The sequence below is a fragment of the Peromyscus californicus genome, unplaced genomic scaffold, assembly GCF_007827085.1.
Source record: "Peromyscus californicus insignis strain IS unplaced genomic scaffold, ASM782708v3 Scaffold_11__1_contigs__length_118956290, whole genome shotgun sequence".
NCBI classification, from domain to species: domain Eukaryota; kingdom Metazoa; phylum Chordata; class Mammalia; order Rodentia; family Cricetidae; genus Peromyscus; species Peromyscus californicus.
In genome coordinates, this window is record NW_026294402.1 from 16,851,521 (window position 1) to 16,864,582 (window position 13,062).

At 49.4% G+C, this 13,062-nt stretch overlaps 1 protein-coding gene across 1 annotated transcript in view; it reads left to right on the forward strand.

Annotated features, from left to right (window-relative positions):
• The first annotated feature begins 6,973 nt into the window (after nucleotides 1–6,973).
• Slc44a2 (solute carrier family 44 member 2) overlaps nucleotides 6,974–13,062 on the forward strand; it is a 35,052-nt gene continuing 28,963 nt past the window's right edge. The window contains exon 1 of the mRNA XM_052753892.1: nucleotides 6,974–7,105. Coding sequence (XP_052609852.1) covers nucleotides 7,075–7,105 — 31 coding nt within the window. The 5' untranslated portion in view covers nucleotides 6,974–7,074. The remainder of the gene's footprint in view (nucleotides 7,106–13,062) is intronic.

A 13,062-nucleotide genomic window follows, 5' to 3' on the forward strand; every position in this document is an offset into this window, starting at 1 on the left:
TGGGGCGGCGGCGGGGTGGCGGCGGCGGCGGCGGCGGGGGGGGGGGGGGGGGGGGGGGGGGGGGGGGGGGGGGGGGGGGGGGTTGGGGGTGGGCTGTGCCAGGGCACACATGGGAAGATAAGAGAGTAACTTACAGCGGTTGGTTCTCTCCTTCCACCAGGTGGGTCTCAGGGATCAAACTCTGGCCCTCAGGCTGGGCTGTTGAGCCCCACCTCACCCCATTTGAAGACTACTTGGTGGATAAAGCGCTGGCTGTGCAAGCCTGTTGGATCCCCAGCACCCACAGGAAAAGCCAGACATGGTAGAAACATGGTGGATCCCTGGAGCTGGCTGGCCAGTCAGTGTAGTTAAACTGGGGAGCTCAAGGCTCAGTGAGAGACTCTGTCTGAAAAATCAATGTCAGGAACTGTACTAACCCCCCCCCCAAATGTTCTTGTTGTGGTTAAGACAGGGGCTCACTTTATAGCTCTGGCTGGCCTGGAACTCCTTATGTATACCAGGGAGGCCTTGAACTCACAGAGATCTATTTACTCCTGAGTGCTGGGATTAAAGGTGTGCTATGGAAAAGATGAAATAAATCTTTGTTTGTTTGTTTGTTTTTGTTTTTGAGACAGGGTTTCTCTGTGTAAGAGCCCTGGAAATCGCCTGCCTCTGCCTCCCAAGTGCTGGGATCAAAGGCACCACCATGCCCAGTCCTGAAATAAATTTTTTAAAGTCTCCTTTTCACCTGCACTCCTAGGTTCCTGTCTCTCTGAAAACCATTATTTGTTCCCGTCATTTACATACAAATGTGTGCACACATGTGATGTCTTCTCAAACTCAGTTTCTTCTCATCCACCGCCACCCCCAACACACCATATGGGACTAAAGGACTAAATATATAATTTGCCCAAAACCATGCCCAGGACTCTGCTGCACAACCTTGGAGAGGTTCCACTTCCTGGGGTTCAAGTCCTTGTTCCTCCCTGTGCTTACTGTGTGACAGCAGGGAAATTGCCTAACCTCTCTGAGTTCTTTCCCCACACTGGGAAGTTGGCTGGGCGGTGCTGGCGCACACCTTCAATCCCAGCACTCAAGAGGCCCAGGCAGGCGGATCTCTGTGAGTTCGAGGCCAGCCTGGGCTACAGAGTGAGTTCCAGGAAAGGTGCAAAGCTACACAGAGAAACCCTGTCTCAAAAACAAAAACAAAAACAAACAAACAAACAAACAAACAAACAAACAAAACAAGGGTAAGGCTTCTATTGCCCAAAAGCATTTTGCCCCACAGGATACACAGCATAAAATATATGCTAAATGGAAAGATCTAGAAACTAATTGATGGGAAGGGCCTGATGTTCTAACACCAGGGTGAGGCTATACTTGTATTTTTCCAGAAAATGAGTAAGTCCCAGATGGCTCCTGCTCCAATGCATCCGACCAGGACAGCTTCCCAGAGACCCCCAGACAAATGAAAAGTCTGAAGATAGACAACAAACCCATCAAGAAGAGACACCCAAGAGAAAAAATAAGCCGATGATTTAGGGAGAAAACAAGGACACAATACTACTGACCCAAAAATGATGCTGTTACCTTTACTGCCTGGGGGGGGGGGGGGGAATGACAAAAAACCCAACTATCTTTATGGAATATGTCACATATAGTCAATCTGCAGAACCCATTTTTTTTTTCAGATGACAAAAATGTATTGTAATCAAGCCACTACTGATCAATCAGGGCCACAGAACAGATTCAGAAGCTGAACTATGTGACCCTGCTCCAGAATGTCACAGAGCTTTTAAGGATGAAAATTGCAAACATCTATGCCATGTTACAGTTCCATTTTCCACCAATCAGGATTCAGGGATAAGGGACTTTCCCAGGAACACTGCTCTGTGGCACATTTATCTTGTCTTCATTGGTTGGTTCACTCTAGTGTGGTAGAACGGCTTACCCACCATTCACGTCTCCACTTGCCAGCCGATGTCAGTGGTGTCGGTTACCCAGGGAAGTCTGGGGAGGTCTGGGGAACTTAAACTTTACTTGACCCGTGTTCAAAATAGAAGTTCTAACCAAAATGGCTTCAGTTTGGTTCCTTCTTATACTTCCAGCTTAGATTCAATTACCAGCTCTCCCACTGACAACAATGTTCAGCCAAATAAATGGTAATGTGCACCCAACTCCTCGCTGTTCCCAGTGTAGGGTAGGCTTATGATTCTGGTGATCTGGTTCGGTGGCTGAGTGGCGCCTTCTTTTGTGTTCTCAGGTCACGTTTTGCTCATTCGTCAACTCCTCAGTTAATCTTGTTTCCTCAGACTGCAGACTGTAGGATTCTGAATCCATCTCCCAAATGGATCTCAGCTGAGCAGGTTGTTCAGTAGGGTAATCTCACCAACACTTCTAAGTTGTTGGGTTTCTCAGGATTGGCTCCTGGGGCCCTGGGTTGGCCTCAGGCAGAGTATTCAGATCCGTTCTCTTTTTTTTTGTTTTTTTTTTTTTGTTTTTTTTGAGACAGGGTTTCATTGTAGCCCTGGCTGTCCTGGAACTCGCTCTGTAGCCCAGGCTGGCCTCGAACTCAAAGATCCACCTGTCTCTGCCTTCCGAGTGTTAGAATTAAAGGTGTGGGCCACCACCACCCAGCTCTATTTAAGTTTTTGAGATGGTTTCATGTAGCCCAGGCTTTCCTGAAACTGGCTGTGTAGCCAAGGATGACCTGGAAGTTCTGATCTATTTGTGCACCATGCCCAGCTCCTCTTTGCTTCTTTCACAGCCCATGAAATCCCACGCTCTCCTACCCGACTCTCTTACAGCTGCACGCCTCTCCCTCTCCCTCCTTTTCTCTCTTTCTTTCTTTGCAGTATCTGGGGATGGAGGGCATGAGCCTTACACATGCTAGGCAAGCGTTCTACCACAAAGCCCACCCTCTTCTCTTTCTCCTTTTAAGCATTTTCAGTTTGAACTATTTCTCTTACTTTTTGTTTGTTGTTGTTTTTCTTTCTTTTTTTTTTTCTTTTTGTTTTGGTTTTTCGAGACAGGGTTTCTCCGTGTAGTTTTGGTGCCTGTCCTGGATCTTGCTCTGTAGACCAGGCTGGCCTTGAACTCACAGAGATCCGCCTGGCTCTGCCTCCTGAGTGCTGGGATCAAAGGCGTGCGCCACCACCGCCCGGCCTGTTGTTGTTTTTCAAGACAGGGTTTCTCTGTATAGCCCTGGCTGTCCTAGAACTCAGTCTGTAGACCAGGCTGACCAGGTACCCTGCCTCTGCCTCCAGCTCTCGAGGGCTGGGATTAAAGGTGTGCTTCATCACTGCCTGGCACTTTTACATTAAAAAAAAAACTTGTCTGTGCCAGCATGCATGTGTGGTGGTCGGATGACGGCCGGGAGGAGTTTCTGTTCTCTTCTCGCCCTGTGGGTTCTGGAGATGGGACTCAAGTTGTTACATTTTGTGGCGAGTGCCTTTACCTGCTGAACCATCTTGCTGGAACCCCACTTTCCATTCTTAAATGTGATAAGTACTAAAGGGGCAGAAGTCACGTCCCCACACAATGAACCACCGTTCCTTGATTTCCTGTCTCCCGGATGTCCCACCAGGTACTGTCACCTGCAGAGCAGCTGCTGATCTAAGTTCTGTTGAGCATTAACCCTTCTTATTCTAGAACATTATGGCAAAGATGTCTTCTCCCGTTCAGCATAAAGTGTTTAACACTTCATTTTAGATTGTGTCTGTCAATGTTTAACCTTCCACCGACCAAAGAAAGTTGTTTTTGTTTACTGAGACAGGTTCTCATGTACCCCAGGCTAGCCTCAAATTCTTTATGTAGCTGAGGCTAGCCTTGAACTACTATCCTCCTTCTTCCACCTCCCAAGTGCTGAGATGATAGGTATGTGATATTAAACATGGCTACAATTTTTTTTTTTTTTTTTTGGTTTTTTTTTGAGACAGGGTTTCTCTGTGTAGCTTTGCGCCTTTCCTGGAACTCGCTTTGTAGACCAGGCTGGCCTCGAACTCACAGAGATCCGCCTGGCTCTGCCTCCCGAGTGCTGGGATTAAAGGCGTGCGCCACCACCGCCTGGCGGCTACAATTTTTTAATGGGCTTCACAGCTGCGCAGTGTTGTTTTTTTTTTTGTTGTTGTTTGTTTTTGTTTTGTTTTTTTTTTGCTTTTGTTTGTTTGTACCTTTGTGAGTATGCCACATGAATGTCTGGTGCCCACGGAGGTCAGAAGAGGGTGTCAGATGCCCTGGAACTGGAGTTATGTATAGTTGTGAGCTGCCATGTGGTTGCCGGAAACTGAATCTAGGTCCTCTGCAAGACCAGCCAATAGTCTTAACAACTGAGACATCTCTCCAGGCCTCTCCACCTTATTTTTTGAGACAAGGTTTCTCACTGAGTCTGGCACTGGCCAGTGAGCTCCATAAATCCTCTGGGAGGGTGAATGAATTGGTTAGTTTTATGTCAACTTGACACAAACTAGAGTCATCAGAGAAGAGGAAACCCCAATTTAGAAAAATGTCTCCATTAGATTGGGCTGCAGGCAAGCCTGTAGAACATTTTGTTAATTAGTGATTGATGGGGAGGGCCCAGCCCATGGTGGATGTTGTCACTCCTGGTCTGGTGGCCCTGGCTTCTCTAAGGAAGCAGGCTGAACAAAGCACAGGGAGCAAGCCAGTGAGCAGCACCCCTGCCCGCTTGAGGTCCTGCCCTCACTCACTGTTTTTTCATGATGAACTGGGAGTGAAATAAACCCTGTCCTCCCCAAGCTGCCTTTGGGTCATGGTGTTTTATCACTGCAACAATAACCCCAAGACAGAGAGATAGTGCAGCAATTAAAAACATTTGCTGTTTCTGTAGAGAACCAGAGTTCAATTCCCAGCACCCACATGGTGGTTCACAACTGCGTGTAACTCCAGTTCCTGGGGATCCATCACCCATACATACATGTAGCCAAACACTCATACCCATAAAATAAAAATAATAAAATTTAAAAGCAACCTTTACCAATGACTTATTTTTATTTGTTTGTATGTCTGTGTATGTACATGCATGTATTTTTTCCATGTTTTTTATACTAATAATCAAGGCTGGCACTCACTCTTTGGCTCCTTTCCTTTCCATGGCTTCTCTCATGGCTTTGCTGGTGAGACCACTCTGGGATGAACTTGGTTGGAATTTCATCTTCTTGACACGACTATTTTCTTTCTTTTGTTTTTTTATCTATGTGTGTGTGTGTGTGTGTGTGTGTGTGCGCGCGCATGCGCGCGCGCGCGCAGCGCGTACCCACGCATACACATGAATGCAGTGCCTGTGGAGGCCAGAAGAGGGCGTAGATCCTCTGGAGCTGGAGTTACAGGTGGTTGTGAGTCTCCTAATGTGGGTGCTGGGAACTGAACTCCGGTCCTCAGGAAGAACATCTAGTGCTCTTAGCCACGAAGCCATCTCTCCAGCCCCGCCCCCCCTTCTGAGACAAAGTCTTGCTTTGTGTAGCCCTATCTGGTTGGCCCAGAACTAAAGGAGATCCTCCTGTTTCTGCTTCTCTATTGCTGGGATTAAAAGATTAAAGTGAACCACCATTCCTGGCTGACAAGGAATTTACCACTCCTCAGCTTTTTTTTTTTTAAGAGAACAGAAAAATTATTTATTATCTCACAGTTACAGAGCCAACAAATTTGAGGTCCAGTTGTGCACAGATTGATTTCCTGGAGGATGAGCAGTAGTGTGTCCAGCACATCTCCTAGTTCTGGTATCCGTTTGCAGTCCTCGGTGTTCCTTTGGTAGCCTGTGTCCAGTTGACCTTCCTGTTTAGTGCCTCCCTCATCCTCATGGGATTTCTTCCAAGATGTTCAGTGAATGCCTGAAATCACTGACAGTTCTGAACTCTACATTTTGGTTTTTTTCTGTAGATAAGTTCCTCTGATAATAGTTTAATAACAAGAACAACAACAAAAAGAACAATTATAATACTATCCTAACGCCGGGCGGTGGTGGCGCACGCCTTTAATTCCAGCACTCGGGAGGCAGAGCCAGGCGGATCTCTGTGAGTTCGAGGCCAGCCTGGGCTACAGAGTGAGATCCAGGAAAGGCGCAAAGCTACACAGAGAAACCCTGTCTCGAAAAACCAAAAAAAAAAAAAAAAAAAATACTATCCTAAAGCCGTTGTCCTAATAACCAACTGGTTACTGTGACAAGCGGTGGCTAACCTACACAGTATGGATATGTAGGACAAAGGGATAATTCACATGGAAGTTTATCACACAACTTGGTACATCGTATGACTTAAAACTTACTTCTGTCTGGGGTTTTCATGTAATGGTTTGACTCCAACTGAGCATAAACAACTGGAACCGTGGGAAGCACAAAGCACTGTTAAGGAGGGATGTGGAGGGCACATGCTCAGCTATGTTCATAGCAGCATTGTTTGTAATGGCCAGAGCCTGGAAACAACCTAGATGCCCGTCAACTGAAGAATGGATAAAGAAAATGTGGTACATATACACAATGGAGTACTACTCAGCAGAGAAAGACAATGACATCATGAGGTTTGCAGGCAAATGGATGGATCTAGAAAAAAATCATCCTGAGTGAGGTAACCCTGCTCCTCAGCTTTTATTCCTTTTTGACTTGTGTTCAAACTCTCAAATTCTTGCCAATCTGATGAATGAACACATGACAAGTTTTTTTTTTTTTCAGTCCTCTAGCTCACAGTCAGAGCTCAGTACCCGGGACAAAGAATGACTCTCTGGGCAGTAGTGGCTCACACCTTTTATCCCAGCACTCGGAAGGCTGGTCTACAGAGTGAGTTCTAGTCAGCCAGCGCTACACAGAGAAACCCTGTCTCAAAAACCACAAAACATACAAACAAACAAGAACCACTGACAAGCAGATGCAACCCACTAGCTGCGAGGCACGGAGGAGTCCACAGTGAGAGCGGATTGGAAACTCCGGGTCCTGGCCACGCCCCCTCAGGCGCGGGGCTCCCATTGGCGTGCGCTCTGGGGGCGGGGCCAGCCGGGGCAGGGCGGGGCCTGCAGCGCGCGGTGTCTCCCGCCCGCCTGGGTAGGGGTCGTGCTGTCTTCGGACTCGGCTCCCCTCCGGTTGCGGCCATGGAGGACGATCGGAAGGACGCAGTCTATGGTAGGAATCTCCTCCGGCCTGGAGGTCGCCTGTGCCCACTTGGGGAGGAGAGGGGTTTTGAGGAAGGACGACATCTCAGAGCCTTAAAACAAAACACTCGTGGCTGCAGCCAGGACGAAGGCCCTTCTGCCCGCGCCCTCAGGCCTCTGCATCCCGCGCTGGCTCAGCCAGAGCGTTTGGCCCAAGCCCAAGTTGTCCCTTCCCTAGGATCCTCAAGCTTACTCCCTTCCTCCTGAGCGATGGGCCGAGGAGTACGGCGCATGCTCCTCCCCTGGAGGTCCCGTTATCTGGGCGGATTGGATGGTGGTCGGGGGAGGGGAGGTGCGGCGGTCATAGCTTCGGGTGTGTGAGCAAGAACAGGGCCCCGACCTCTCCACATGTCCCGTCTCCTCAAGAGCCCAATGTTCTCTGCATCTCTGCCATTTACATCCAGAAGTAGCGATCTCAAGCTTTGGTGGGGAAACTGAGGCAAGGTTGTACGCACCTGTATACTGGAGTTGGGCGCTCATCCTGTCAGGGAAGGGCAGAAACGAGGGTGCCTTTGATGAGGGACAAGCTGGGAGCAATTCAGAAACTTTCTCTGCCTAAGCAGGTGTCTGTAATTTTAAGGGGTCCAGGAGACCGGGACCCTACCCTCCGTGAGGTCTGAGGGCGGCCTCAGCCCCTTGAAGCTGGGGGAGGGGCCAGGATGCGGCTTTCTCACCCCGCCCGACTCCTCCGGATTCCCACGAACCGGGTGTTGAACTCTGAGCCTCCTTCCTCTTATCTATTTTGGGTTCCCTGGGCCCAAATCTGTCATGAGCCTTAAGTGGCATGGCTGAGACTATGGCAGAGGGGCTCTATCCCTCCCCCGATCTCCCACTTTGTGTGACAAAAACTTCCTGGAAACTGCTAGACGCTAGAGTCTTGGGGAGTGGGCCGGAAACGGCTCAAAAATAACTAGAAAAGCAAGTAGGCTCTCCCTGAGCCTCCTCCTCGTTCCCCATACTGTGCCCTAAAGAAAAACGTGAATGGGCAGATGAGAGAGGCTGCGACCCACCCTGCCCAGCCTAAAGAACCTAGCCTCCCAGGGATCTCCTGGGGTGCTTGAAGTTGCCAGCCCCAGACCACCAGAGAGGCTCGCTGCCTGAAGCCCAGGCTCTGGGGTCGCTGGTGCTGTGCAAGTCTTGGGTGTGGCTGGCTGTCTCTGGTGTGGGAGTCTCAGTCTGGGAGCCTGAGTACGATTGGGTATCGCACCTGAGGGTATCGTTGGCCTTCTTGAAGTATGTTTGGAATAAGAATGGGGCAGAGTGAACAAAGATATGATTTGTCCAGGCTTGAATTGGGCCAAAGGGTGAGACTGTTTTTATGTGTACACGTGTGTGTTGGGGGGGGGGGCATGCAGAGGGAAGCTATATATTGTGCTAGGGTGGAACTCAGGGCCTCGCGCCTGGTCAATAAACGATGAGACTGAAAGCTGGTAGTTCTTTTGTGTTTAGTGAGAATTGGAACTCAGATGGTGTCGCGCATGCTCAGAAAGCACTGGGGGGGGGGTGTGGAACCCAGGGCCAGGAGCAAGCTCTGCAAGCGCAGACTGGAACTCAAGGCAATGCCATGCTCAGGCTGGGACTGGACCCTCAAGGTCTCGCGGGTGCATTGCCGAAACCCAAGGCCTCAAGCATGTTCCGCAAGTGGCTGGGTCTAGATCTCATTCTGCTGCTCAGCCAAACACCCCCAATTTCAGACCTCCAAGAATGGAACGAACGTTTCACAGGCAATGGTCTGCCAGAGAACACAGCAGTCCACTAAGCAGAGAAACCCCAGACCGCGTGGGAGTGGACAAGAGAATGAACATGTAATTATAGGTTGTTAAGGTTGTAGAGCAACGGGCAAGACGTCATGCGTGGAAGAGCCACTAGGGTCTATTTTAAGAGATGAATGTTGGAGAGTGAAGGCCGGTGAGATGAATGGAGACAAGTGTCTTCCAGGCAGAAGGAACAGCAAACAAACCACAAGCTTGCTTAATATTTTCCTCTGCAAGACTTGGGGAGCCTGTGAAAGAGATCTACCTGGCTTCCAGGCCCACCATCCTACTTGGCTGCTTGCAAGTGGAATTTTTCTCTTCCTTCCTCCCTCCCTCTCTTCCTCCCTCCCTCCCTTCCTTCTTTATGGATACTAAGGATCAAATGAACCCTGGGCCTCAAGCAATCAAATTGGTGGCATAGGTCTTGCTGTGTAACTCAAATAGCCTTAAACTTGGCCCTCCCTTTGTGCCTCAGCCTTTACGAGTAGCCGGGATTTCAGGCCACCATGCTGTACTGTAGGTAGGATCTTGTTTTGCCTGTAACTAACTTAGCCCACCTCACCAAAGATGAAAAACCTGGACTGCGTAGACATCCCCATAACATTCCTGCAAAATAGTTTAAGGTTTCTCTCTAAATTCACAGTGTAGCCAAATGACTAATCCTCTTCCCTTCCACTTCGGAATTTTGGGATTATAGATGTGCACCACCACACCCAGGTTATTCAGTGCCGAGGAAGGAACCCAGGCTTTCCTGTGTGCTGGATAAGCACCCTACCAGTTGGGCTACAGCTCAGTGTCAGACTGCTCTTGGACACAATGGCTAATCCTACGTACCAGTAGTGACTTCCCATTCGTCACTGTGCCCAATGGGAATGGCTTCAGGTAGACCCAGCTTCAAATCAAGGTTCTGGTTTTTGTTTGTTTGAGACAGGGTTCCAGGGTTTCTCTGCATAGCTCTGGCTGTCCTGGAACTCACTCAGTAGACCATGCTGGCATGGAACTCACCTGCCTGCCTCTGCCTCCCAGTGCTGGGCGCCACCACTCCCTGTTAAGGTTCTGACCTTTCCATGCTCTATGACTCTGGGTGACTGGATGAGCTCTCTGAGCCTTGCATCATTATTCATAAGGCTAATGGTTGGCTGTCTTTTGACACTGGATCACAGGTAGTGCAGGCTGGAATTGAACTCACGACCTAGCCAAGGATGACCTTCAATTTGTCATTGTGCTCCACCTTCTAAGTGCAGAGATGACAAGCATGTGCCACCATGCCTAGCCAGACTTGGGTTTTCAATATCTGGGAAGGCCTTGTGTGGTCAGGTGGCATGGAGGACATAGCTTATCTATGAACTAATGAACAGGCAAACCTATGTCAGGGAACAGAATGAGGCCTGACTGGGCAGGGCAGGAAGTGCCTTTCCCAGCAGATAACATGCTTCTGGAAGAAGGTAGCTCCACAGGAAAGGGAAATGGCTCAGGGCCTGGCCCGTGTCTTTAATGGCACAGCCTTCCTGCCAGCCCAGCCTTGGCATAAGCAAGAGAAGATTCTAGAACTCAAAGCAGGGGAAACACATAGTGAAGCCTGGCTGAAAAGCAGACTTCTTTGGCTAGGTTTGTACCTATTGGCACAGCGCTTGCCAGGCACACATGGATCTCCAAGTTTCAGCCCCAGCGCCTCACAAACCAGGTGGTGGTGTCCCAGCTCCTGGGAGGTGGGGGCAGGAGGATTAGAGCTCAAGATCATCCTTGGCTACACATGAGTTTGAGGCCAGCCTAGGCTACATGAAGGCCTGCCTCAAAAAATTTAATTAATTAATTAATTAATTAAGGACCTGATTAGATGGCTCAGTGGTTGTGAGTGCGCACTGCTCCAGCAGAGGCCCTGAGTTTGATTCACAGCACCCGAATGGCAGTTACCACCTGTAACTCATCCCAACTCTGTAGGCTTTCACATCTTCCTCCAAGTGCACCACACACTTGAACACAAATAAAAATAAAGAAATAAAAGCTGGGTGTGGTGGTGCACACCTTTAGTTCCAGCAACTGGGAAGCAAGCAGACCTCTGTGAGTTTGAGGCCAGCCTGGTCTACAGAGTGAGTTCCAGGACAGCCAGGGCTCAGCAAGTGTTCTTAACTACTGAGCCATCTGCTCAGCCTCACTATGATATTTTTATAACACACATGATATACTTTGATCATATTCACCCGTCACCCCCTCTCATCTCCTCCCACTCCTTCTGATCCCTCTCTCTTTCCAACCAGTCCCTTTTACTCTGTGTTTTTTCACTCTGTAGACCAAGCCGGCCTCAGATTCACAGAGATCCACCTGCCTCTGCCTCCCAAATGCTGGGATTAAAGATGTACGCCACCAGCGCCCGGCCCATGTATTTTTCGGTTTGTGTATTTGTGTGTGTGTGTGTGTGTGTGTGTGTGTGTGTGTGTGTGTGTGTGAGAGAGAGAGAGAGAGAGAGAGAGAGAGAGAGAGAGAGAGAGACAGTGACAGTGAGTGGTGGGGGTGAGGAGTGAGGGCTGTGGGCTCCTTACCAGTGGCCACATCACTGAGGAAAATCTCTCCCTCCCCAGCAATGGTTACTACCTGTCAATTCTCAGAGAGGGGCAGGGCCTAGTGAGTACCCCCTATCCACATATATACTTTTGGGGGGGTGTGCTCATGTGTACATATGTAGAGACCACAGGTTGTCACTTGGTGTTTCCCTCTGTTCCGCTTTCGTAAGATTTTAAAAATACATTTACTCTTGCATTGTGTGTGTGAGGACAGGCCTCGGAAGTGAGTTCATGCCTTTTACAGTTTGAGTTTGGAGGATGGTGCTCACGGCATCAGGCTTGGCAGCAAGTGCCTTTGCTTGTTGAGCCCTCCAGCTCTCTAGCTTATTTCCTGAGGCAGTGTCTGTCCCTCAGCCTGGTACAGTTTTTAACCCCAGCTTTTATGTGGGTACTGGGGACTGGAACTCAGGTCCTTATGCTTCAGGCCAAGGCTTTTACCCACTAAGCTGTTTCTCCGGGACTCCCCCACCCCTAGCCCCAGCCCCAGCCCCGACACATCTATATCTTTTTAGATTCATCATTTTTTATTTTATATGCATGGGTATTTTGCCTGAATGTATGTCTGCACCATGTGGATGCTTAGTGCCCACAGAAGTCAGAAGAGAGTGTTGGGTCCTCTAGACCTGGAGTCGTGGATGGTTGTGAGCCACTGTGTGGTGCTGGGAGAGGGTCCTGTGCAGGAGCAGCCAGTGCCCAGTGAAGTACAGTGTAGCAGGACTGGAGAGCTGGCTCAGCGTAAGAGCACTGGCTGCTCTTGCAGAGGACCCTTCCTTTCCCAGCACCCATGTGGTGACTCACAACCAGGGGACCTGGTTTTCTCTTCTGACCTCTGCAGGCACCAAGCTCATGCCTTGTGCACAGACATAAGATGTGCAGGCAAGACACTCATGTAAAATAAAATGAATTGACCTAATGTAAACATTTTGGGCCAGGCAGTGATGACGCACACCTTTAACCTTTAATCTCAATACTTGAGAGGCAGAGGCAGGCGGATCTCTGGGAGTTCAAGACCAGCCTGGTCTACAGAGCAAGTTCTAGGACATCCAGGCTACACAGAGAAATTCTGTTTGGGGAGGGGGGGGATAAAAACAAAACAACAACAGAAAATTGGTCCAAGGATGAGATTAGCCCTGCTTTGCTGGGGAGGAACAATATGCAGTTTTGTTACCGTGTGAATTAGCCAAGAGGGAAGAGTGTGGGAGAGGAAACTAGAGGTGTGGGCGAGACCCCGGGGTGAGGCAGTGTGACATTCCTTTCATCCACCCCAGCACCAAGATCATGGTGCTTAGGAGACAGAGGGTTACAGATGTGCTGGGTCTGTAGCTGGAGACAGCATCTGGAGGGAGAGAGAAATACTCACCTCTCCCTGTACAGGAAGTGAGGGTAAGGGCCGTTGCGTTTCTGGTTTTGTTTTGTTTTGTTTCTTTTCTTTTTGTTTAATTCTGAATTGAAGTGTCTGTGTGTGTTTGGGACAGGATCTCTAGCAGCTCAGGCTGCTCTCAAACAGGACTGGCTTTGAACTCCTAACCCACTTCCCTTCACCTTCTGATGGCTGGGGTGAGAGGCGTGCAGCACCCTGACCAGCTGATGTGGTGCCCAGGAGGAAGGACCCA